Source organism: Cnephaeus nilssonii (genome assembly GCF_951640355.1).
Source record: "Cnephaeus nilssonii genome assembly, chromosome: 1".
Classification (NCBI taxonomy): Eukaryota; Metazoa; Chordata; class Mammalia; order Chiroptera; family Vespertilionidae; genus Cnephaeus; species Cnephaeus nilssonii.
This window is the reverse complement of record NC_137072.1, coordinates 8,532,973-8,558,853: the sequence shown is the minus strand read 5'-3', so window position 1 is coordinate 8,558,853 and position 25,881 is coordinate 8,532,973. Positions and strand designations below refer to the sequence as shown.

The window sequence follows — 25,881 nt, the reverse complement described above, 5'->3', positions numbered from 1 at the left end:
AGCTCAGGCTACCAATCATGTGACTAGGAAATCAACATATTTTCTTATCAAATGTATTAAGCAACTACTTGGGAGAAATGTTGCTCAATCTTTCAATTTCTTTAAAGAGTCTAAGAAAAAGCATCACTGCTATACTTATAAATGTTCTAAGAAAATAATAAAACATGAAATTTACCTTCAGTTCTGAGCTTGTTATCTACATGGAGTGTTACCTACATTGTTTATTTTGACGTGTTTTATATTTTTAAAAAATAAAATAATGAACTCAGAAACTTTCTGGAATTTTTTTCCCATATGAAGCCTATACTTTCATTTGGTCCAAAGATATTCTCACATGGCAATGAGAATTCTATGCACAGTATATCCTTGTGCTTCCTCAGAAAACCTGGTCTGTGGGTCTTGATTTCATTACAGAAAAAGAATGGGGAGAAAATAAACCTAGAGTTCTACTTCTACTGTATCATGACACAATTAATCTAAGACGCTACAAATATCTACAAATTCAGAGCACTTGAGAAAAATTTCTTTGCTATAATAAAAAGAAAACCATATTTCTTTTAACTGTATTTCTTGGCCTTTGTGGCAGAAAGTAGATGCCTCACAGTATTTTAGCAGTTTTTCTCCCTGCAGTGTAATCTAGGACCCTTTGACAAGGTTATTTCTGTATTCAGTAAGGTTATAGTCAAACTTGATTTTATAAATTATGTGAATGACACTGCTGAGAGCTTCCTGGTAATATAATGACTATGAAAATATGTATTTCAGATGAATTAAAGGGATAAAAATTATAAATTGGAGAAATACATTTTAGGGCTTTATTAATTTTAGGTCCTTTGTAATAACACAAATAAAAACTGTTAGGATGGAAAAGAGCAAATAATTTTCTGAGCATATATTTGCTGTGGATTGAGTTCATCCTTTACAAAAGGTGCCTGAGCAACACAGGCATTTTATGCTGGACACATTGCCATTTGTACATGGATTCAATATAGCTGAGGATGATCCTGCGGTCAAACTAGATTCAATGCATCATTTTTCTCTAGTGAGTTCCTGTCCTTGATAAAATAATGGAATAAAAGATTCTACATTGCATTCATGACTCTTAAGGTTAGTTTTGCAATGCTTTAACTAATCTCGCAATATTATAGCAAGATTTGGTAGCATTTTTTCATGACTACTTGGAAAAACAAGTGTTTTAAAGCAAACAAATAAAAAGCAGAAAAAATAAACATTGGTGATTTGTAAAGTTTTTACTTTCTTTTAAAATTTGGGATGGAGGGAGAAGAGAATCTAGTTACTCAATGAGATAAGGACTTAGAAAGAGGCCCATTTCACCAATACTGATATTTAAAATAGAAAGGGCACAATAATTCCATTTGTAAATTTATTCTTCTTATTCATTTCCATATATTATTTCTTTGCATGCTTAGCTTCCTTCCTTATTTTCATTTGTCTGTAGAAAAGTCCTCTTGGCCATGTGGATGTCTGGTTTAACTTTAGAGGCATCAGTGTCCATCCTCTGTCCCACCCCAGGACCGTGCCTGCGAGACCTGAAGATGCATATGCTCTTCTTGCACAGTGACTATAAATACTCCAGAATGGAGGGAAAGCATCCACCTATACATAGCACTAGCACACCACACCATCTGGTGGCACCCACACCAGAACATCGCTTAGTAACCCACCTTTTAAGTCAATTCCTCAATTATACTTTGCCTTTTACTATCTCTGACTTTTCAATGTCTTTCTCTAATCTCATCGAGATTAGAGAAAGACATTGTCTAATCTCTTAAACAACTCTAACCATTGTCTAAGACCTAGTGCAAATGTCATTAGATATTCCCTAATAACCTGTGCCAGAAGTTACTATATATTTTAAATATTTCTATAGCGTTTGCTTATGCTTGCCAAACACTGTATCATGTGATTATAAATTTATTTATTTTATTTTTAGTACCTGACAATAGAATCCTAGAGTACAGGTTAATGTTTTATAGATATCTATATAATCTCACAATTTAAAGATCTGCTTCTAATAGGGATTTAATAAATGTTTATTAACCATTAAATTCATAAATCTGTGAAACTCCTAAAGTAATCACACAAACTGTATAACAATGATTAATGTTCTATCTACAATTGCATTTTAATCTTGTTTTTTACTAAGAACATATGATCAAATCTATTCAATGGCACCACTAAGAGTATGTCATGAAAACTATTCAATGCAACCATAAGGCATTGTGATTAAGATTTAGGAATTTCAAGTTTCATTTATAACTAGACATCATTATTTATAAACAATTTTTCTGTATATGTTTTATATATATATATACAGTATATATGCAAATTTGAGGAAATATTTTATATCAAATATTATTTGCTTTATGATAGCCTGGATCATCCAGAAATCTGTGTTATAATAATCTCTAAACTTACCTCTCACAATGATGTTGGTGGACTTTTTTGCAGGGTTTCCCACATTGTTATTGGCAACGCAGCTGTAAGTACCAGCATCTTCTGAAGTGATGGCAGGTATGGTCAAAGTTCCTCCATGCAAAATAGTCTTGTCAGACAGAGGCCCAAAGGACCTGGCCCAGCTGAGAATCGGTGCAGGTTGTCCTCCTGTCGTAACACATACTAATGTTATAGCCTCTCCGGGATTTACAACTATAGGGTCATCCACCAAGAGTTTAATTGACGGAGATGCTAAAAGACATAAACAAAAAAACATGTACCTATTTAGATCTACTACAACTAGAATTCAACAGCACGCTTTATATTTATTCAAACAATTAAAATAAAGTATGGTTCTCTTTAGTCAAAATCTTCTTGTATTTATCAAATTAAAACCATATGTAATTATTATATACTAGAGGCCCAGTGCATGAAAATTCGTGCACTGGAGGTGGGGGGGGGGCGAGGGTGTCCCTCATCCTGGCCTGCTCCCTCTCACAGTCTGGGAGTCCTCAGGGGAAGTCCTGTTTTTAACATAGCACATATGTAGATACACATACTACCAGCTGTAAACATTCTGTACATTAACAGTGCTTGCAACTAATTGTGCTTCATCAGATTTTCAGATTATAATCTTCCCAGTACTTAATGATGGAAAGCAGGGGTCACCATAGCAGTTTCTCTAACGTTAAAGATCACTACCCAACATTTTAGCATGCTCCATGTGCTTGCTGATGAGAATAAAATAGATGGCGGATGAATAGATAGATGATAGATAGAATAGATAAATTGGTCCTGGAAGAGAAATGTGATGAAGTTGGGAGAGAGAGAGAGAGAGAGAGAGAGAGAGAGAGAAAGAGAGAGAAAGAGAGAGGTATAAGGCTGAGCCCTAGCTGGTTTGGTTCAGTAGATAGAGCGTTGGCCAGCAGAGGGTCCCGGATTGGATTCTGGTCAAGGGCACATGCCCCGGTTCGATCCTCAGTAGGGGGTGTGCAAGAATCAATCATTTTGTTTCTTTCTCCCCCTTCCTCTCTAAAATCAATCCTATCTAAAAATAGAGTAATATGCAAATCATGACTCCGCTACACTCACAAGCCACGCCCACCATCCAATCAGAGTGAGTATGCAATTAAACTGAAAACATGGCAGCAGCCCCGCCCCCCAGCCTCTCCAGGTCTCTGGGAGTCGGAGAAGTCAGGTGCCAGCACCTGAGGCTGGCTGCAACCACGGAGACCAAGAAGCTGCCTGCCCCGTGATCCCAGGCCTTAGCCAGCTGGAGAAGCGGTTCACCCCACGTCCTGGGGGAGACAAGAAACCAGGTGCCAGTGCCTGAGGCTGGCTGCAGCCCTGGAGATGAAGAAGCCGCCTGCCCTGTGATCCCAGGCTGCAGCCAGCAGCAGAAACCTCAGGTCCGCCTGCTCCACCTCCTGGGGGAGACTGAGAAACCGGGCCTTAGCGCCTGAGGCTGGCTGCGACCTGGGAGATGAAGAAGCCGCCTGCCCCATGATCCCAAGCCGCAGCCAGCTGGAGAAGCCGCCCTCCCCATGTCCTGGGGGAGACGAAACTGGGTGCCAGCATCTGAGGGTGGATACGATCTGGGAGACGAAGAAGCCGCCTGCCCTATGATCCCAGGCTGCAGCCAGCTGGAGAAGCCACCCACCCCATGTCCACCCGCCCCACGTCCTGGGGGAGATGGAGAAACCGGGCCCCAGTACCTGAGGCTGGCTGTGGCCTGGGAGACAGAGAAGCCGCCCACCCTGCGGTCCTGGGCACCAGCACCTGTGGCTGGCTGTGGCCTGGGAGACAGAGAAGCCGCCCACCCTGCGGTCCTGGGCACCAGTACCTGCGGCTGGCTGTGGCCTGGGAGACAGAGAAGCTGCCCACCCTGCAGTCTCGGCACCAGCACCTGTGGCTGGCTGTGGCCTGGGAGACAGAGAAGCCGCCCACCCTGTGGTCCTGGGCACCAGCACTTGTGGCTGGCTGTGGCCTGGGAGACAGAGAAGCCACCCACCCTGCGGTCCTGGGTGCCAGCACTTGCAGCTGCAGCACAGGCGAAGCCCCCTGTCCACCATCCCCTAAGGCTGCAGCCAGCCTGGGCACCTATGGTTGACCAGAGGGAGGGAAGCCCAGATCCTGGGTGCCTGTGATCGGCTGGAGGAGGGAATCCTGGGTACCAGGTGCGGGCCGAGGCAGAGATGGTTAGGGGCAATCAAGCCAGCAGGGGAGCAGTTAGGGACAATCAGGCTGGTAGGCAGAAGCAGTTAGGGGCAATCAGGCTAGCAGGTGAGCGGTTAGGAGCCAGCAGTTCTGAATTGTGAGAGGGATGTCCAACTGCTGGTTATCCCATGAGGGGTCCCAGATTGGAGAGGGTGCAGGCCAGCTGAGGGACACCCTCCCTGCTGCCCCCTGTGCACGAATTTCGTGCACCGGGCCTCTAGTAAAAATATAATAAAAAATAAGTATAAGGCTGATGAAGAGGAAGAGGAGGAGGGGTTGGGAAGAGAAAAATGAGGAGAAGAGGGAGGAAAGAAGAAGGGAAGAGAAAAGAAAGAAGAAATGCCCTTTTCCAAAATCCTAAACCCAATAACTACAATGAAAAATATATTTTAGGAAATAATTCTGAGAAGGGAATTCTTCTGTCCACTCCTGAAAAAAAAAAAAAAGTTTTCTTGAGCTAAGCCACAGACACTTCAGTGTAAACAAGAAAGAGATAGAATTGGCCTCTTGATTCCCATATCCAAATCCCAAACATTTGGATATTTAAGAGCAAAGAGGACGTATGCGCCCCTTCCTGGTTTGAGATCACTGAGAGTGACTGGCTAGACATGCAAGGACATCGTGAGTCTCACAGAAAATGCTCCATACTTGATAGGAACAACCACCAGCCCGACACATGTGGAATGGAAGGAGAAGAGAGACAGGCCGGGCTAACTGACCCCACACAATAGGAATGAGGGAGGTCTCAGGCCTATCAGAAGATTCATCCCTCATGTCCCTCACTTTGGCAAGACATAGCACCCCCTAGAAATTATTTTTTTAATTCAATTTATTGGGGTGACATCTGTTTCCAACACCATACAGGTTTCAAGTATACAACTCAATAAAACATCATCTGCACACCGCATTGGGTAACTATTGCTCCAGACAAAGTCTCTTTCTGTCCCATTCCCCCGCTTTGCCCACCTCCACCTAGCTCCACCTCCTTTCCCTCTAGCTATCACCACACTTTCCTCTGTGTTTATGTGTTATGTATATATGGTTGTTTAATAATCCTTCACATTCTTTCATCCAATCCACTCTCTCTCCTCCCCTCTGGCAGGTGTCAGTCTGTTCCTTGTATCCATTTTAAACAAAATCTGGTGGATTGTTTCCAGATCTTGGTTATTGTAAATAATTCTGCTATTAATATAGGGGTACATATATTGTTTCTGGTTGGTGTTTCAGTATTCTTAGGATATATTCCCAGAAGTGGAAATCAAAAGGCAGTACAATTTTTAATTTTTTGAGGAAACTCCATACTGCTTTCCATAGTGGCTACACTACTCTACATTTTCACCAACAATGCACAAGGATTCCCTTTTCACCACATTCTCGCCAGCACTTGCTATTTGTTGATTTATTCATATTCACCATTCTGACAGGTGTGAGGTGATACCTCATCATAGTTTTTATTTGTATATCTCTGATGATTAGTGACCTTGAGCATCTTTTCATATGTCTATTGACCATCTGTATGTCCTCCTTGAAGAAGTGTCTATTCAAGTCCTTTGCCCATTTTTTAACCAGATTGTTTATTTTCCAGGTCTTGAGGTGCATAAATGGTACATTTACACAATGGAATGCTACAAGGTTGTAAAAAAGAAGGAACTCTCTTACCAAATGAGACAACATGGAGGGACCTGGAGAGTATTATGCTAAGTGAAATAATCCAGTCAGAGAATGACAAGTATCACATGGTCTCACTATTATGTGGAATCTAATGAACAAAATAAACTGATGAACAAAATGGAACCAGAAGCATAGATACATGGAATGAACTGGCCATTGCCCCAGGGAAGGGAAGTGGGGGTAAAAGGTATTAGCTAAAGAACATACATGCATATCCCACGAACAATAATTTGGAGACGGCCAAGGGAGGGGGAAGCTGGGCAGGGTGGTGGGGGGAACTAATAAGGGAGAAGTACATCTGCAATAATGTCAACATTAAAAATCTGTAATAATAAAAGCATCATATGCAAATTGACCGAATGACCGAACAGCAAAATGACCGTCCGGACGACCTTCCGGATGACTATGCTATGACACGCTCTGGCGCCAGTCCAGCCAAGGCAGGTGCAATGTAATTGGTCAGGGCGGGGGCGCCATCGCCCCACAAACACCCTGCAGAGGGAGGCCCACGCCACCAGCCAGCAGGGTGATCAATTGGGGGGCTCTGCGATCACCCCAAAGAGAAAGGCCAAGGCTATTCTCTGCGGGGCGATTGATCGGGGGGGGGGGGGCGGGGGGGGAGGCTCCATGGAACTGGGGAACCCGGGGTGTGTGGTGGTGGATGTGGGCAGCGCCAGGCCAAGGCGGGTGCGGGTAGGGAGTGGGACCATGAGGTGGCCGGGGCTGCGAGACAGCTGGGCCACGAGGGCCCCCGCAGCTGGGGCTGTGAAGGCCTACCCTTGCATGAATTTTGTGCATCAGGCCTCTAGTTTTTAATTTAAAACATCTGGTGGAAATGGCAAGCCCACATTGATTGAAACAAAATTTCTAATGTTATGGCAGAATAGGTGGTTGATATAAAAATATAGTTAAAGTATAGAGTACTAAGAACATATATATTCATTCAAACCTGAGTTTGTAAACTGAGATTCATGCCCACTACAATTTTAGTGAGTCAGTTCCTCATAAGGTCCTCTGGATGTGTGATGGAAATATTTAGTTTGGGGTTAATTATGAATATATTCTGTAGGAAGAAAATACAATTTTAGCTGAGATCAATGACTTCTTGGGTATTTCATTTTTACTGCTACCTACCATAATTGATTATTTAAGATAAAGATGCTTTTAAAAATTGAAAACAATGTATTGCTAATCATCTTAGAGACTTTGGCCATCCATGGATTAGGACTTCTAATTTTTAAATAGGAGTGTAGTTTTCCACTCCAGACTTTTTGATTAGATATAAAGCTGTCAGTTGCCTTGAGTTAGAGATATTCTAAGATGTATTTATTTGACCATAAGTAATTAGAAAGTGAGTCATAGAGAAAATAAAGAGTAATGAGAAACATAAAAAAAAAACAGAATATACTCCAATTAAAAAAATCCTCAGCTAAAATAGATTTTTTCTTATTTTGAATTCCCCCCCAAAGCAGGTCCTGATACAAGTAGTGTTTGAGTGGAGATTCCAGGATGCATATTAACAGAGCAGAGAAGGGAGACAGGAATGGGAGAGCAGTAAAAAAGCACCTATGTATGTGTTGTCACTGTACAAAACCTGGCTCCCTGCTACTGGAAAACCTCTAAGAGACAGTTACATAAAACATACTCAGAACTCTCCTTCTGAAGAGCAAGGAGGCTGAGCAGGGTGGTTTATCTACCAACTCTTGTCTCTCATTAGTTGAGGAATATTTTATGGTTTTTAACATCCCAACCTTGTGCTTTGGCTGAACACATTGCAAGGTCCAGAGAAAGTCTTCAGACAGAGGACATTGAATGTGGAATCTGTGAAAAGAAACTGCAGTAACCTCCAGAACATGCTATAAGAAGGCAGGACCCTGCAGTGTCTGCTGGACATCCTTTCCATGTAAATTCAATGATCAGTAGTCGTGACTTGGAGATAATGTGAAAAGTATTAAGAAGAACAAGCCGAAGCCTGTTTGGCTAAGTGGATAGAGCATCGGTCTGCGGGCTCAAGGGTCCCGGTTCGATTCCGGTCAAGGGCATGTACCTTGGTCGCGGGCACATTCCCAGTAGGGGGTGTGCAAGAGGCAGCTGATCGATGTTACTCTCTCATCGATGTTTCTAACTCTCTACCCCTCTCTCTTCCTCTCTGTAAAAAATCAATAAAATATATTTTTTTTAAAAAAGAAAGAAGAACAAGGAACAGTTTAGTGGTGATTAAGGGCACCTTTATTCATCAGGATAGTGGCACAAAATGAAATTAATATGAGTACAGCATGAGTTAAAGGAAGAGAGGAGAAAAATACGTATGAATAAACTTCTGCTTCTGTTTCATGGCCCTACAGTTTTAAAACTTGAAAGTTTAAACTTGAAGATTTGAAAGCAGAGTAAAGGTGTTTCTTCATGGAAAATTACATAAAAGTCTACTGAAAGTGACCTTGTTTACAACACCATGGCTTCCAAACAAGGAGTTCCCTATATGGGTTGTGTTTGGTTGGCAAAGTATCTTTTGTTGTCACTGTTATTAGGAATGAATGTCATTAGGTGTTGCTTATTCTCCTTAGTACAACACATTTCAACACATTCATTTACTAGTATCATTCACTTAGTATTTATTGAGCACATACTCTGTATTACTAGGATCTCTGATAGACACTTGGGATATATCAGTAAACAAAGAGCCTAAGAATCCCTTCACTCAGAAGCTTACATAGTAGTAGGACGAGAACCAGCATTCTCCCCATAACTCCCATTGTGTTAGGTAACTTCACATACTTCCATCATCTGCCTGCTTGCTGAAGTCATGTGCAAGAATGCTCTCTGATCAGGATGTTTGTGCCATCAGATCACAGTGAGTCAAAAAGTTTGCCAAAATATACTTCAATGAAATAAGACTTTACAAAATAGAACAAGTGCCATTTATATTTTAAAATAGTCATTGGTCAAGATAAATATAAAAACTAGAAATGGAACTTATGTTCCAAGTTGAACAAAAGATAATAAATTCAAAAATGTATTTCAGTTAATAAACTATGCCAGTAGTTGGGTTATTAATACTTAACAGCCTGAAAAGTTTTCTTAAACACTGGGAAAACATGATGAAGAACATTCACACCATATATATCTCTCTCCCTTGATAAACAGTCCCTTACTGTTTTCCAACAGATGAAATATTAGAAAAAATTTGGTCTAATTCAAGTTTACAAGAAATTAAGCATCAATGTGCTACTCCTGCAGAATCCCAGAAGGTCATTACTCATGGAGAAAAAAATATCCAAGCTAAGTACTTCCAACTAAGGAGTTGGTTGGCCATGAAATTTGCCTGTTCTTTTTAGATGATACTAGGATTTTAGAAATAGTGTCAGCATGCAAAGATGTCCTCTTCATAAGATCAGCAGAGCATAAGCTTCCTATTCCTGCTGCCTGGAATTCTCTGCCAATGCTTACCCGCCTGGTAAACTAGTAGTCAAGTGCTTTACCGTGCTCAAATGTCAATATCAATTATTCACCAAATTCTTTGTTTTTTGTCCAAGCAAATTGAGTTGCTTCTTCCTTTTTGCAGGCATAGCTACTTATAATACCCACCTCCCACGTTAGAACATTTACCCTTTCAATGTGAACTATTTAGGACTATATCAGGATGAAAAGGATATTTTTCATATTTGAACCAACAGGACACAGAAAAGAATTTGGCAAAGAATTAGGAGTTCAATATATCTTATTGAATAAAAGAATGTTGAATTTAAAGATTACAGAACAGAAACTCCGCCTAAACCCTAACAATTCATCATAAACTTAATAAAACAAACAAGCAAACAAAAACCAACATGAAAGAATGTGACACATGCCTCAGGATTTCATGAGCCATTCATCGAAAAATACTACTTATGACAATTTGACAATTCTCTCAATGTTCAACCCATCTAAACTTAACCATGCTTTATGTTACTAACAAGGTGATGACAAAAAATTTCTCTGTTGGCATTTATTACACCACTAAATGTAGCATATCATTTATACTTCTTTATACTTAATTCTTTGCTCAGGTATAACACATAAATTACTACTAATAAACCATGTAATTAAGCCAGGTTATGACCCTGAAACCAAAATAAATAACACATGGCTTTTGTTATAAGAGAACTAGTATGCATATAATTCAGTATGGACTTAAAAATCAGTCAATATTTAAGGCTCTTCTGTAAGTGTGATATTGTGCAGCAGCAGAACAGATAAAGACATCAGTTCTAAGACCATCTGCTGTGGATCTTGCAGCTATGCCTCTTAAAGCTTCACCAGAGCAGCCAAGCAAATAAAGCAATAATTCTGATCTGGTCACCACAGCTGCTGACATGAAGCAGCTGGTGCTTTTATCACCAGAATTGTAACAGAGGGATTCATGTAAAACAGTACTCTTATCAGTTACTCTCTTACTGGTCTGATAAAGATTATTATTTTTTATATTATACATCCTGAGGACACTGTATTACAGTGTTGCATTTTGACTCCTTTTATAATTCTATAATTTCAATTTATAGTAATTTTGATTAAGCTTGATTCATAGCTAATCTTAACAAGTGATGTTGAATAGATGCAACTCAGCAGAACCTCTGCTTGCTCCTCTAAACATCAAGGGAATTACATTAAATACTTTTTTATTTAAGTTTTTTTATTGCTTAATGTATTACATAACTCTCCTTTTTCCCCCATTGACCTCTCCCCGGCCATCCACAACCCCCAGCACATGCCCTGACCCCTCATCACCCGTCTGTGTCCATTGGGTATGCTCATATTCATACATACAAGTCCTTTGGTTGATCTCTTACCATTTCACCCCCCGCCTTCCCTCCTAGGTTGGACAGTATATTTGATGTTTCTATGACTCTGTTTCTGTTTTTGTTCATCAGTTTATGTTTTTCATTATATTCCACAAATAAGTGAAATCATGTGATATTTATCTTTCTCTGACTAGCCTATTTCACTTAGCATAATGCTCTCCAGGTCCATCCATGCTGTTGCAAATGGTAAGAATTTCTTCTCTTTTACAGCAGCATAGTATTCCATTGTGTAGATGTACCATAGTTTTCTAATCTACTCATAGGCTGCTGGGCACCTAGGCTGTTTCCAAATCTTAGCTATTGTAAATTGTACTGCTATGAACGCAAGGGTGGATATATCCTTTCTCATTGGTGTTTCTGTTTTCTTGGGATATATTCCTAGAAGTGGGATCACTGGGTCAAATGGAAGTTCCGTTTTTAACTTTTTGAGGAAACGCCATAGTTTTCCCCAGTGGCTGCACCAGTCTGCATTTCCACCAGCAGTGCAGGAGGGTTCCTTTTTCTCCGCATTCCTCGCCAGCACTTGTCATTTGTTGGTTTGTTGATGATAGCCATTCGGACAGGTGTGAGATGGTACCTCATTGTTGTTTTGCTTTGCATCTCTCAGATATTTACATTACAATTCATAACAGTAGCAAAATTACAGTTATGAAGTAGCAATGAAAATAATTTTATGGTTGGGTGTCACCACAACATGAGGAGTTGCATTAAAGGGCCGCGGCATTAGGAAGGTTGAGAACCACTGCTCCAAAGCCTTTGCCACACTGTTGTCTGTGTCCATGGGCTATACATATCTATATATCTAAATATCTATATATCTATACTAGAGGCCTGCTGCATAAATTTGTGCAGGTTGAAAGTAAATTAATTAGAAGAAATCTTTTAATATCGCTATTCACCCTGTCTCTATAATAGAAGTGTCAACCAAATCCACGGTTGACAATGACAGTTCGAAACACATGCGTGCGATTGGCACCAGTGAGTTTTACATGTATCACGCATGTGTGAGACAACTTGAGACTTTTATATTATAGAATAAACTTGTTTAATTAGACCTGCTTTCTGATTTAGCTAAACTTTTTCCAGCCAGTGAAGCACCCCAACTTCTCTTTCAGGTAATTGTCAGCAACACAGCAGTAAATATCAACACGGAGCAGATTATTATTGTAGATCACGCAGGGAGGACAAAGGGTAAAATATTTAACTGTAGCAGTGTTTGACTATATTCTGCGCAGTGAGAAAACCTGAAGTCATTTTCAAGGTCCACCATTTCTTACTTCTTTTCAGTTGGGCCAAGTTTCTAAGCTTCCTAAATCTCTGTTTTTTTGGCTAAAAGGATTACACCAAGTCTCCTATCTACCTACTCCAGGACTTCTGTGAGGATCAAATGAGATGAGGCATGGGAAAATGCTTCACAGTCGTTTGGTTAAAGTGTAAAATGTTTGCACCTGGCTATAAAGCAAGTCATGTTCCTGGGCTGAAGAAACTCCAAGGAGGCTAGTCGCTAGGGGGAGGAAGCCAGGTGTTGCTACATGACGTCATTACCCGGCACCCACAGCCACTGTTTCCGGGCTGGGCTGTGGGCTGCATTTTGCGCCATGGGGTCTCATCAATGTTGGCTGTAATTTGATGGGCTGTCACTTTAAGGTGGTGGTAGGGCCTGTGTCCCACTTGGGGGAGGCCAAGTGTTGCTTTGTTGGCGCCAGGTGCATGATGCCATTTCTTTGTGAATGGCCAGTGTGCATCATGGCAGCTCCTGTGTTGAGCGTCTGCCCCCTGGTGCAGTGCACATCATAGCCACAGGTCCAGCGGTCGGACACTTAGCATATTAGCCTTTTATATATATAGATATCTATATATCTACATATCTCTATATCTATATATCTACATATCTACATAGCTACATATTTACACATCTATATATCTATATATCTATACATATAAAAGTGACTGGCTGACTGGCCAACCGGCTGGTAGCTATGATGCACACTGACCACCAGGAGGCAGACGCTCAGTGCAGAAGCTGCCGAGCTGCAGTGACTTGGCAGCTGCAGTTCTCGGGTGACGCATCTGGAACCAGAGAGGAGGGAGCCTAATTCTGGGATGTGTCACCCAAGACCCACCCTCTTGCAATCCGGGAACCCTTGGGGGATGTCAGAGAGCAGGATTTTTTGGCCCGATCCCAACAGACCGGGCCTCTAGTATGCATATAAGTTCCCCAGTTAATCTCTCCCTCCCACCCCCTCACCTTCCCTCTGTAATTCATCTGTCTGCTCATGGTTCTATATCTCTGGATCTATTTTGTTCACCAGTTTATTTTGTTCATTTGATTCCCCATATAAGTGAGGTCATGTGATACTTATATTTCTCTGACTGGTTTATTTCCCTTAGCATAATACTCTCCAGGTCCATCTATGCTGTTGCAAACGGTAATGGAAGCAGCCCAAATGTACATTAGTTGGTGAGTAGGTAAAAAAAAAAAAGCTATGATACATTTACAGATTGGAATACTACTTGGCCATAAAAAAGAAGGAACTCTTACACTTTGAGACAGCATGGATGATCCTGGAGAGCATTATGCTGAGTGAAATAAACCAGTCAGAGAAACACAAGTACCATATGATTTTATTCTTATGTGGAATCTAATAAACAAAACTAACAAGCAAATTAGAGGCAGATTCATAGAACAGACTAACAGCTGTCAGGGGGTGTGTTGGGCGGCTGGATAGGGGGTGTGAAGGGATTGAGCAGAAAAGGATAAAAAAGAGAAACAACAGTGTGGTGATTGTCAGGAGGAGGGGGACAGAGAGAGGTGTAAGATGGTAAAGTGGGGATAAATAGTGATGGAAGGAGTCTTGACTTGTGGTGATGAACACACAATAAAGTATATAGATGATATGTTGTGGAATTATGTATCTGAAACTTTTTTGTTATCCAGTGTAACCCAATAAATTAAATAAAAAGGAAAAAAAAAGAATGACAATATGCAAAGAGGCAGGTTATTAGTTATTAAGTATTCCTGATCAAGATCAAGATAATTATGTAACCCATGGACACAGGCATTAGTGTGGAGAAGGCCTGGAGTAGGGGATAGGTGTGGGGTGGAAGGGGTCAATGGAAAAAAAAGGAGGCACCTGTAATACTTTCAACAATAAATTTTTAAAAAGAAAAGTATAAGAATAGAAGGACTATAGCCATCTTTTCTACTTTTTGTTCCATCTATGATATTGTCTTAGTGGATTCAACCCCAGAAAATTCAACAATAACCTATATTATGCTGCTTATTTTCCCAACTGTGTTGTTTATTTATTTCCTGAAGTTTTCTTTCTTCACTTTGGAAACATATATTTTAATTTATACTTAATATGTGGCAATCATTTTGAAAATGTTTCTTATCTATTGTTCCTTGTTAGGCCAAACTATAAGAAATTGCCTGTATTTACCATTTTAGAACTACAAACTCTTTTCAGAAAAATAAAGCAAACTGCTGTTGCTGGATTTTGCTAAGAAAAAATCCAAACAATAACATAATTTCAGATAACAGCATACTATCTACTTGTAGTACTTTGCTAATCTGACTAAAACTCCTGGTTTGTTTGAGAACAATGTTGCAATGCCAGTCCAAAGTGAAAACTTAAAGAGTAGCTTTATACAACTATCATGTCTATCGATGTCAAAAATGTTATAGCTGGAGTCTTGATCACTTCCTTTCTTGTCAAATTAGAGTAATAGTTTCCATTAATAGAACAAAGGACAACATAATCATCATTACATTCCTAATACACAGTGCGTCTATCAGAAGTCAATACTGCTGACCACTGCCCATTTAGTGTATAGTATGTGATTAAAGGATGCAGTCAATAATATGCTCATGTAGTACAATAAACAGCTATAGCAGAGTGACTGAAAGGAGATGGCAGAAAGAAATGCTGTTCAAAACATAAGCTGAAACATATTACAAAACAATTGGACATTCCTACTTTCTATTGTAATAGAACAGTAGCAAGTAAAGCAAGAAGAGGATGTTGTTATCTGAAATAAAAGGGAGCTCTTAGAACAGACTTTCCATGAAATGGAAATTGAGGGAACTGGAATATTTGTGATACTTTGGAAATAGATGAGACAACAGCAAACTGAAAGTACACGCTGCATCTGGATTTACATTAGAAAGGTTGCTGCATTTCTGATACTGAGTCTGTCTGTTATTTCACAGCCTACCAAATTCCTCACTCCTCCCAGTCCCTGTAACAATACACTAGATAGCCTAATCCTAATATATAGACCACGCATGTGCTTTCTTTTCTTTAGACTTAATTAAAAGCCATCATGAACTAATGTAGATTCTTTATATTAAGGCTACTGGTAGCTCACATGACTCTGTGATATTTACAGTGACCACAAGAGTTATCCTAGCCACACCACAAGGTATTACATCGTATGAGTGGTGTGGCTAAGGCCAGAGGATGCCTTAAAACCAGTAATATGTTAGCATAAAGTTTTAACAATGATATGTTTATTTTATCATATCAGAATATGAGGGAGAAAACATACATTATGGCATATCCACAAGAAAGCTGTTTGCATTTTGCCTGTATTTTAATTTGAAAAATCTACTGAACAAATGTTATTTGATGAGCTAATAATAAATTTCTGTTGTCCTAGTAATACTTTTTTAATTTACATTTACCTGGTACTGATTAGTATGCACAATTTTAAAAACAAATAAGAACACAAATTGTTGAGATTTCTTCATTATGGAAGTCAATATAAGATATAAAATAACTTTATAAAATGCATCAGAACTAGTGTTATATACATACTCACTATCAATATACATATCTATATTATATATATATGTGAATATATTATAATATATATATAAGTGAATGTCAATATTGTACACTCATTAAGAGAAAATTGATAATTTGCTCTTAATGAGTGTACAATATTGATATTCACTTATTTCTTCAACTATTGAAAATTTGGGAATAGAGTTGTGATTTAATATTCCTGCTCAAAAGTACAGACCAGCAGAGTCTATCATTTATACTTTCAACTTAATAAAAATGAAAAAGGAAAATCAAAGGACTAAGTGAGATTTTGAAAATCCTCATTGCTTTCTTCACAAAGGTTAATTTTTTAAATCTAAAAAACACTGCTACCATAAAACTAAGAGTCTACCATTTTCCATGCCCTTTTAATATACTTTCATTTAACCTTCACAATAGGTATAATGAGATAAGGTTCTTTGGGAAAATTAATATTCTTAAATGCCTTAGAGCTTGGGGGAGAACATTGGCCAGGGATGCATCTCCTCTTGGGTGAGATAAAAGTCTCCCTGCCCATGACTTTGTGCATAGTCAATAGTGAGGGCACAATGTTTACAGTTTCCCTCAAATAGGCACATTAGGCCCAGAGGTTACTAGTACTTGGCTCCATTTTTCTTGAATATTAATATAAGTCCCTTGCATAAAAGGACAAAAGCACAAAAAGGTATTAATCTCAAATTCTGTACACCGAAACCTTCCTTGCATGGACCTTGGAGTTCAAGAATAGCTATGTAGGTATAGACTGCATCTACTTCTTGGTAGTCACCTAGTTTCATTTAACTTGTTTTGTTGATGTTATCTGGATAAATAAAATGAAATCGTAGAGTGAGTGTTCTCTTGCCATCAATCTGAAAACACTTTGGAGCACATTATCAACATGATTTAGCAGAATAGCAATTTCACAGAGTTGAAAGCATTGGTCACACCACTGCACAGTGGGGAGAACCAAGATCCACACCCACATCTTTCTCATAGATACTTTTTTATGCAGAGCTGCTGAAGGCTGTATATGTGCCAACATTAACTAATGACATTTATACCAGTACCTTATATGGAGCTATGCTGAATGGGGGTTAGAGCATTGGATGACCAAATGTACTGGCTTGCCTCAGATTACAGGATTTCCCAGGATGTGGGATTTTCACAGAGTCCAGGACATCCTGGGATGGCTGTTGACCCTAAAGATGACTCCTGATATAATCCATCTGAGGATTTGGGGGTGAATAAACAATGGAAATAGCCATATGCAGATATGTAAATTTTTCTTCATTATGAGAGCCAGTAATCTATAAATCAAATATGTCAGTGAATGATCATGGAGATATTCTATATACAAATTATGAGAGCAAGCTTAAAAACCATGAAAGAAGTCTAAAATATATTTATAGCAACTGAATAATCTATAGTAGCACAATTCTCAGCAGTTTTACCAGAACAATAGAACATTGAAAAGTACTAAGTCATTGTCTTTAAAAATAAAATAATATCAGGTGCATAAAAATTTTATTACTTTATTTTAACACACCCTCATTTAACCCACTGGGAAAATATAAAACAAATATTTTGCATTTTTGTATTCTTATGAAAACTTTAAAATTTTCAATTATAATTATTCTAATAGCATATTAATAATAACATATAAAACACAAACTATTTGATATGCTCTAAAATATTTGTGTTAAGTGTGAGATAGGATAGGATTTAAATAATTTATATCCCTTTCAATAAATATAATAGTGTTGCCTTTCATTTGATTAAGTGTTGTGTTTTTGTTTGTTTTCTCAGTGTTAACTACTTACTCGGTCTGGGTTATAATTTCTTCTGGGAGAGTTAATAGATGACGAGAGATATTTTATATAAGAAGTAATAGTCCAAAACTAATCTTCGATATAATGAACCTAAAAAATTCATTGCTAGGACAAGAAAATGCACAGGTATAGGGACATCCCAGCAACATGCAAACTTCCTGTTACTATGGTAATAGGATTCTGAAAAATCTGGGTCACCTTGTTGCTTTGGAAACAGTCTCAGGAAGACCAAAGTTGAAACCCGTAATGACCATTGCTTCTGTCCCCAGATCACTGTATACTCATCATGTATATTTTCACATTTTTAAAGCCACATTAATGAGAATAGGACATACATAGTTTGCTTTCTGTAGGAAATTATGAGCACTCAGATGAAGGATCTTTTGTATATCACCAAAGTGAAGCTTTCCTTACATACCATTATTAATTTCACAAAGTAATACTATATATTTCTATTTAATATTTCTGCAAATAATAGGATACATAAAAATCTGCCAGAATACATATTCATTTCTATAGATTTTTCTGGGAAATATTAACATTTAATTTAACCACTGATAAAAATAATTCATAAAATGATTATGAATTTATTTCAAGATTAACTCATCAATGGTTGAAGCTATACATCATACCCTGCAAAAAACCTAAGATTCTTGTCATTTTCTCATCATGATTACTGATGATACCAATTTTATCACTTCTTTCTATTATCTAGGGTAACAATCCAACCCAATTATAACTACTATTTATTGTGTTTATTATGCACGAGTACTTTTTAAAAGTTCTTTATTTAATAGCCTACAAACTTACAGCCTACAAAAGTAAATTATGTGGATCTTGTGTTATCCCCATTTTGAAGATGGGTAAACATTAGGGAAGCTAAGCAAGATCTTCAAAAATTCATGCAAAAGATTACAGGAAACATCTCATTCTCTAACAATGGCATCAGAACAATATTTTAATAGTATTTGTTATGTCTTTTTTAAAATACTAGAGGCCCAGTGCATGGATTCGTGCACATTGAAAGGAAATTAATTAGAAGGTGGCCAGTGGGGTGGGACTGGGCAACACAGGCTGGACATGCTCTGGAGCCAACCTTCTGTGGTCCTTCCCCAGCCGGCCGCATCTGGGGCAGTAGCGTGGCTCTAAGGGCATCTGCAGAGTGAGCAGAGTCCCTCCGGCAAGGTGGGGTCCCTCAGCCTGGCCTGCACAGAGTGGATCTGGCCAAAACCACCTCTCCAACATGCCCTGAGGGGTCCCAGAGTGTGAGAGGGCACTCTGCACTCAAAGTTGTTGTCATACAGGATGTGGAACGCAAACGCAAGTGTGCAGTAAACCAGATTCAGGGCCAACAGTGCTCCAGCAACAACATAACCCACAGCTGAAGATGGAATCACACGGCCCCACAAGGAATTGAGCTCCCTCCTCTCTGGTTCTGGGGTGCATCACCCAAGAACTGCCACTGCCAAGTCACCGCAGCTCGGCAGCTACTGTGTTAAGCGTCTTCCCCCTGGTGGTCAGTGCACATCATACCTACCGGCCGGTCGGCCAATTGCTTAGCCTTTTATTTATATACTAGTGACCCGGTGCATGAAATTCGTGCACGGAGGGGGGGTTCCCTCAGCCCAGCCTGCACCCTCTCCAATCAGGGACCCATAGGGAGATGTCCGACTGCCAGTTTAGGCCAGAGCCCACAGGGATTGATCCTAAACTGGCAGTTGGACATCCTTCTCGCAATCTGGGACTGCTGGCTCCTAACCGCTCACCTGGTAGCCTGTCTGATCACCCGTAACTTCCTCTGCCTGCCTGCCTGATTGCCCCTAAGCTCTCTGCCTGCCTGCCTGATTGCCCCCAATTACCTTCCCCTGTTGGTCTGATCTCACCCCCAACAGCCCTCGCTTGCTGGTCTGATTTCGCCCCCAACTGCCCTCCCCTGCTGGGCTGATCTCGCTTCTAACGTCCCTCCCCTGCCAGCCTGATCTCTCCCCTAACTGCCCTCCCCTGCCAGCCTGATCTTGCCCCCAACTGCTCTCCCCTGCCAGCCTGATCACCCTTAACTGCCTCTGTTGCCTGATCATCCCTAACTGCCCTCCCCTGCTGGCCAATTTGGTTGATTGGTTGGTTTCTATGCCAGTCAGCATCAAAAGCTCCACCTCCTAGGCAGCCATTGGCTCCTCACACTTCACCCAGATTTGGTTCTGATTGGTCAATTTCTATACCAGTCAGCATCTCCAGGCCTATCCTTGGGCCTGATCTAGAGGCAGGGCTGATCAGCAGCCCCTGTGGAGGCCCAGAGAGAAACAGAGGCACGGCTGCTGGTGAAGCCCAGAGGAAAAGAGAGACAAAATGGCTGATCAACAGTTGCCATGGAGGCTGCATATCAGACCCTGCCTCTCTCTTTGGGCCTCTCTCTGGGCCTGATCCGCAGCCCCCTCAGCAGTCAGTGCTGGGTCGCCATGGCAACCCAGCACTAACTGCAGGACTGACTCCTGGTGTTCAGTTGAACCTTCAGTCGGTCGTTACATACCCTGGGTTTTTATATATTAGGATAGATATTTTTATTGATTTCAGAAAGGAAGGGAGAGGAAGAGAAAGATAGAAACATCAATGATGAAAGAAAATCATTGATTGTCTGCCTCCTGCATGCCCCACACTGAGGATTTGGCCTGTAAACAGGGTATGTGCCCTGACCGGGAATCAAACCATGCCCTCCTGGGTCATAGGTCAATGCTTAACCACTGAGCAATTCTGGCCAGGTGCATGTGTTGTGTTCTGTTGGATCCTGCAGCAGTAAATAATGTTGCTTAATAAACCTGAATTATCTATGACAAAAAATATACATTAAGCATATATTCATCTAAAACAATGAGATTTTTTTGTTTTTTCCTTTGTTTCACATTCTAACTTCTCTATATCAAAAAATAAAATCAGAAAAATAGTATACAAGTTCATTGATACATAATTTTGTCTGTATATTCAAATTTTTCCATGCTTTTAAAAATGTATGATTATACTATTACAAAAGTGATGTCTGTCTCTGACTACAGTGTTAGCTTGTCTTCTTGACAGTGTTAAGGACTGAACTTTGACAGTGTTAAGGACTGAACTTTGTCCTCTCCAAATTCACATGTGGAACCGGTAATCCCCAGTGTGACTATATTAAAAGATAGCACTTTCAGGAAATAAATAAGGTTCATTGAGGAATGGAACTTTAATCTGATATGGCTAGTGTCCTTATGAGTGTTGGGAAAAACACCAGAATTTGCTCCTCTCTACTTCCATGAAGCACAGAGGAAAGGCACAGTGAAAAGCCACTGTCCACAAGCTCGGAAAGAGAGGCCTCACCATATATCCCCGCTGTCAGCACTTTAATCCTGGACTTCTAACCTCCAGATTGTGAGAAAATAAATCATGTTGTGTAAGTGATCCAGTTTGTGGTATTTCATCATGGCAGCCCAAGAAGACATAGAGGAAGTCATTGTATTTGCACTATGACTTTTTCATAAATGTGGTCTTTCTTTAAAGCTGTGATTGTTGTTCAAAAAACACATCTAGATTCAAATAAACGGTGCTACTGATTGCTGAGATGCTAAAAACAGCTCAACTATACCGAATGGGTAAGAAAAATGCTTGAGGTTACTACCGAGGTGCAGATGACAGCAGAATTTCTACTGTGCTTTCTTCTGCACTTAAGCTGGCTATCTCGACAACGGGCATACCGTTTTACAGGAGGAAGTATCAATGTCCAAGTATTTCTATTATCCACAGGTATTCACTTAAAATTTCTATAACTAAAGTATTATTTTATTTGTCATAACATTAGATGACTAGATGAGATTTTGCTATACATAAAAGAGAACTACCATAAATAGAACACAGCATGCAAAATTGAGGCTCACAGCCATTACTAGGTATTCTTTACAACTTCCCTATGGGTTATATGAAACAATAAGCACAGATAATAGTTATCTAACATGAGGAGTGGATATGTTTCCTTAACTTCTATCATTTTTCATGGTAATTTACTGAAACAGGTTGGAGGTAAAAAAAAGAAGAGGAAAAGAAGAAAGAGAGAAGGAAGGGAGAAAGCAAGGAAGAAAAGGAGGGAGTGTAAGTTTCTCCTATTTCTAAAGCCAGAAATACTTTTGCAAACTTGATTCCTAGATGCAATGCAATTTAAGGAAGACACATTAAGTTTTATAAATGTTAAGTTTGTGCAGACTCAATCAAAGGCCCTATATAATTAAGTAAAATTAGCCCACCTGTCACATTTCTTTATAGAATTCATTACCTGTCAAGCAAGTATAAAATATGTGTTTTATCCTAATATAAGTAACCTACTTAATTCTTATTTGCCTTTGAAATCATGAGATATCAATATACAAGTGCTTTAAGTATGTTTATATAAATTAAATTTATTTTATCATAATTTCTATGTTTCGTCATATTAGAAATACACATAATTTGAGAAATTTAAAATAGTTTATATTCAACATTACCATGATTATAATAAATTTATAATATATATATATTTAATATTCTAAATGTATACATTTAACAGGTTTATTTTCATAAATTATGAAAAATACTGCTACATTAAGAATTTACCATCCAAGAGCTAAAATTCTTTGTCTCTCAAATTGGAATAGGAAAACAACTAAACCAACTTTTGGACACTGCTACAACGTACATCAATTATTCATGCAGTGTGCATGATAAGAAATAAATTATAATAATTTATGTTTACAATAAATACTTTATGATAAAATTCTATGAATTTTTATAATAAGGTCTAGGACAGGTGGATTAGGTATGATAAATAATGGCATTTTTGTGGTGGGAGATTTTTTTATAGTATGCCAGTAATCAACAGAGGCCAGCAAATGATTAGATACACCATGGCAGATATAAAATTACAAGCTTCACTATAATGCAAATTCATAGAAGAAAATTTAAGAAAACACATTAATAGTAAGTCTACAGATGATACTGATGTTAAAAAAACACCCAGATATTGCTCTTCAGATAGTTCTAAAAATTAATCATTATTAATTAAAATTTTATTCACAAAATGGCATGGGTCCACAAAAACTGCCTGGTAACAAAGACATTTGCTTTCTAAAGCATTTATTTATACTTGTTTAAACTATATACAACTAGGTCATTCCCCAGAAAGTCTAATTTAGTAGGTGTGTGATGAGCCAAGGGCATTGTACTCCATTTTGTAATTGTTCAGCTACAAAACTTTTAGAAATCCTTATCCACACCAGACATTGTTTCCATCTTTATATGCCATGTCATTAGGGCATTGGGCATATCAGTAATAAAATTATTGCAATTAAAAAGTTAATTGACTATAGATATGTTAAAATGAAATTTTGTGTACCCAAAATACATTTATTACTCTAATATCTGCCCTCCATTACAAAAATTATTTCCAAAGTTGTACTTTCATTAAAATATTAACAGACTAATGAAACAAAATTTATAATAAACTATTCTCCCCTCAGTAAGTTACACATTTTCCTGACATTTTGCATGTCAAAATTTAAAAACATGGGAATTTTATCTACATGTCATTTATAGATTCACAAGAATAAAAACTGTAAAGAGCACCTGACTCTCACAATGATTATGGCAATGATGACTTATGATCTCCTTCCAATGTTAGAAAACCAATGAACTAGGCTGTATGTACGTATTTGTCAGTTTATAGACTTGTTTACATGAAGATGCTGAAAGCTTAATTTATTCCTGGTGTACTTTGCGAGCTACCTCAATGATTTTACCTATTTGAAATGCATGAACTATCCCAACTTTGAGCACAGCCAGATAGGAAAAGTGCTGAAGCAAATCTGGTTTAAATATGTAAAGCACCAGGCACATGACATGCCTGCTTAGAGTACTAAAGAGTCAAACAAGGTACTAGCTTATATTTTTAAACCCAATTAGTTACCATCATTCTGATGCTCATTTTGTCATGAACATCAATCTAAATTTTTTGAGATAATTTACAGAAGAGAATAATAGGCTATTTTGTTTGCTTAGCCTACATATAAAATACTTTAGCCTAAAAAAATAAAGAATGAAACAGAAGCTGAGAGTGCCCTGTGCTCTTGGACAGATAAGCAAGCTCTGCCTTTTGAGCTAGCAGACTACTACTCTTTAAATATTAAGATCCATCTTGTTCCCACTCATTAGCTATGGGACATTGAGAACCAATAAAACTATACATTTCTGTACCATAAAAATATACATATAATTTTATTGTTCCTGTTAGTCTTTTTTTAAAAAAATATATTTTATTGGTTTTTTACAGAGAGGAAGAGAGAAGGATAGAGAGTTAGAAACATCGATGAGAGAGAAACATCGATCAGCTGCCTCTTGCACACCCCCGACTGGGGATGTGCCCGCAACCAAGGTACATGCCCTTGACCTGAATCGAACCTGGGACCCTTGAGTCCGCAGGCCGACGTTCTATCCACTAAGCCAAACCGGTTTCGGCATCCTGTTAGTCTTTAAGTAATGTTTGTATATGTTGATTTGTTTCATTCTCAAAACAACCAATTAAGGATACAAAATTAGTTATGATACAAATTTTTACCATAATTCACAAAACATTTCATATCAAAAAAACAATATAATAACACCAAGTTTTTATGTGTTTATCATTGATTTTTATTTCTGAATATCCTATTTATTCTTTTTCAAGTGAAATGATATTTTTAAGACTTAAAAATCTTAAAAATCTATAAGATTTTATATTTCTATTTTGTCTGAAATATAGTTTCTGTCATGTGCTTCTTATCCATCTTGATACAGTTTAATTTTCTCTCTCACATCCTTCTTTCACTTTCTTCTAATGACTTTTATCTGTTGTTTAATAGAGCATTTCTCTACTTTGGTGGCAATTTATATTTTAGTCAATATCTATGCCTATCATTACTGACCTATAATAAACACCCAATAAGTTCCTGATTTATAAGTACATGAATAAATAAAAGAATGAATTTTTCAAAATATTAACTCATTTGGAACATATATTGACGAATCAATATATGAGTATGCATTTTTTTTGTCTTTCAATAAAATCCCAGGTTTAATCTTTTCAAGCTGAATAGAGTTGCTGACTAGCTCTGTGTTGGAAGAACTAATAAAGTGTGTCCCACATGCCTTATAAATATTAACTCATTAATTTATTTTTACAACTTTATGCGTTTATGAGGAAGCTGAGGAAAAGAAGGCGAAGTGACTTGTTCAACAAGATCCAAGAACTAGTAAGTGGCAGAACCAGGAACTACAGCCAGGCATAGCAGGGCCCATACTTCTCAAAGTTTTTGTTAACAGAAAAAGTGATTAACTTTCATCTCAGTATAATTATTTAAAAGTAAAATTTTATCTTAATTGTGCTGAAAGTTTTTCAAACCAGATGAAATTCTAATTTAGTAAGTTGATTGTTTATACATAATCATAAAAGATTGTTCATCCACATGCTCTCTCTTTGCTCTTTCATTTGGCAATTTCTTGATGCTTGCATTTATTCTGAGACTTATATTACTAAATGTAAGCTAACTTAAGTGTCAGTATTGCTAATGTTTTGACCTTTTATAAAAAATAATTTTTTAAAAAGATTTACTCAATATTACCAATTAACTTTCTCGATGTGAAATAGAATAAAAACAGAGGTTCTTATACTTAGTTTTGGAATCACACAAAAATAGATCACACATTTTTAAATGAAGAATCACACACACAAAAACAGATCACACATTTTTAAATGAAGAATCTAGTATTCCTCAGAAATGTATTTGAACGGAATATAGGCTTTCTTGTGACATCTATAAATTCAACAATAACGATAAATAATTGTGAATGCTATATAAACAAACATTACATGGGAGCACATTGCAATTCAATTGTACAGTGCCCGTTTACCAAAAGATTTTCTGATATCACAGAATTTTCTGAGAAATAAAAAAGATGGTTTGTTCAAACATATATAAATGATTTGCACTATAAGAAAGTTAAGGAACAATTAAATATTCATTTTTAATAATAAAC

At 38.3% G+C, this 25,881-nt stretch overlaps 1 protein-coding gene across 2 annotated transcripts in view; it reads right to left on the bottom strand.

Moving 5' to 3' along the window:
• MDGA2 (MAM domain containing glycosylphosphatidylinositol anchor 2) overlaps positions 1–25,881 on the bottom strand; it is a 981,798-nt gene that overhangs the window by 318,770 nt on the left and 637,147 nt on the right. For both annotated transcript variants that reach the window (XM_079779348.1, XM_079779347.1), the window contains exon 6: positions 2,440–2,709. In XM_079779348.1, the coding sequence (XP_079635474.1) occupies positions 2,440–2,709 (270 nt within the window). The remainder of the gene's footprint in view (positions 1–2,439; positions 2,710–25,881) is intronic.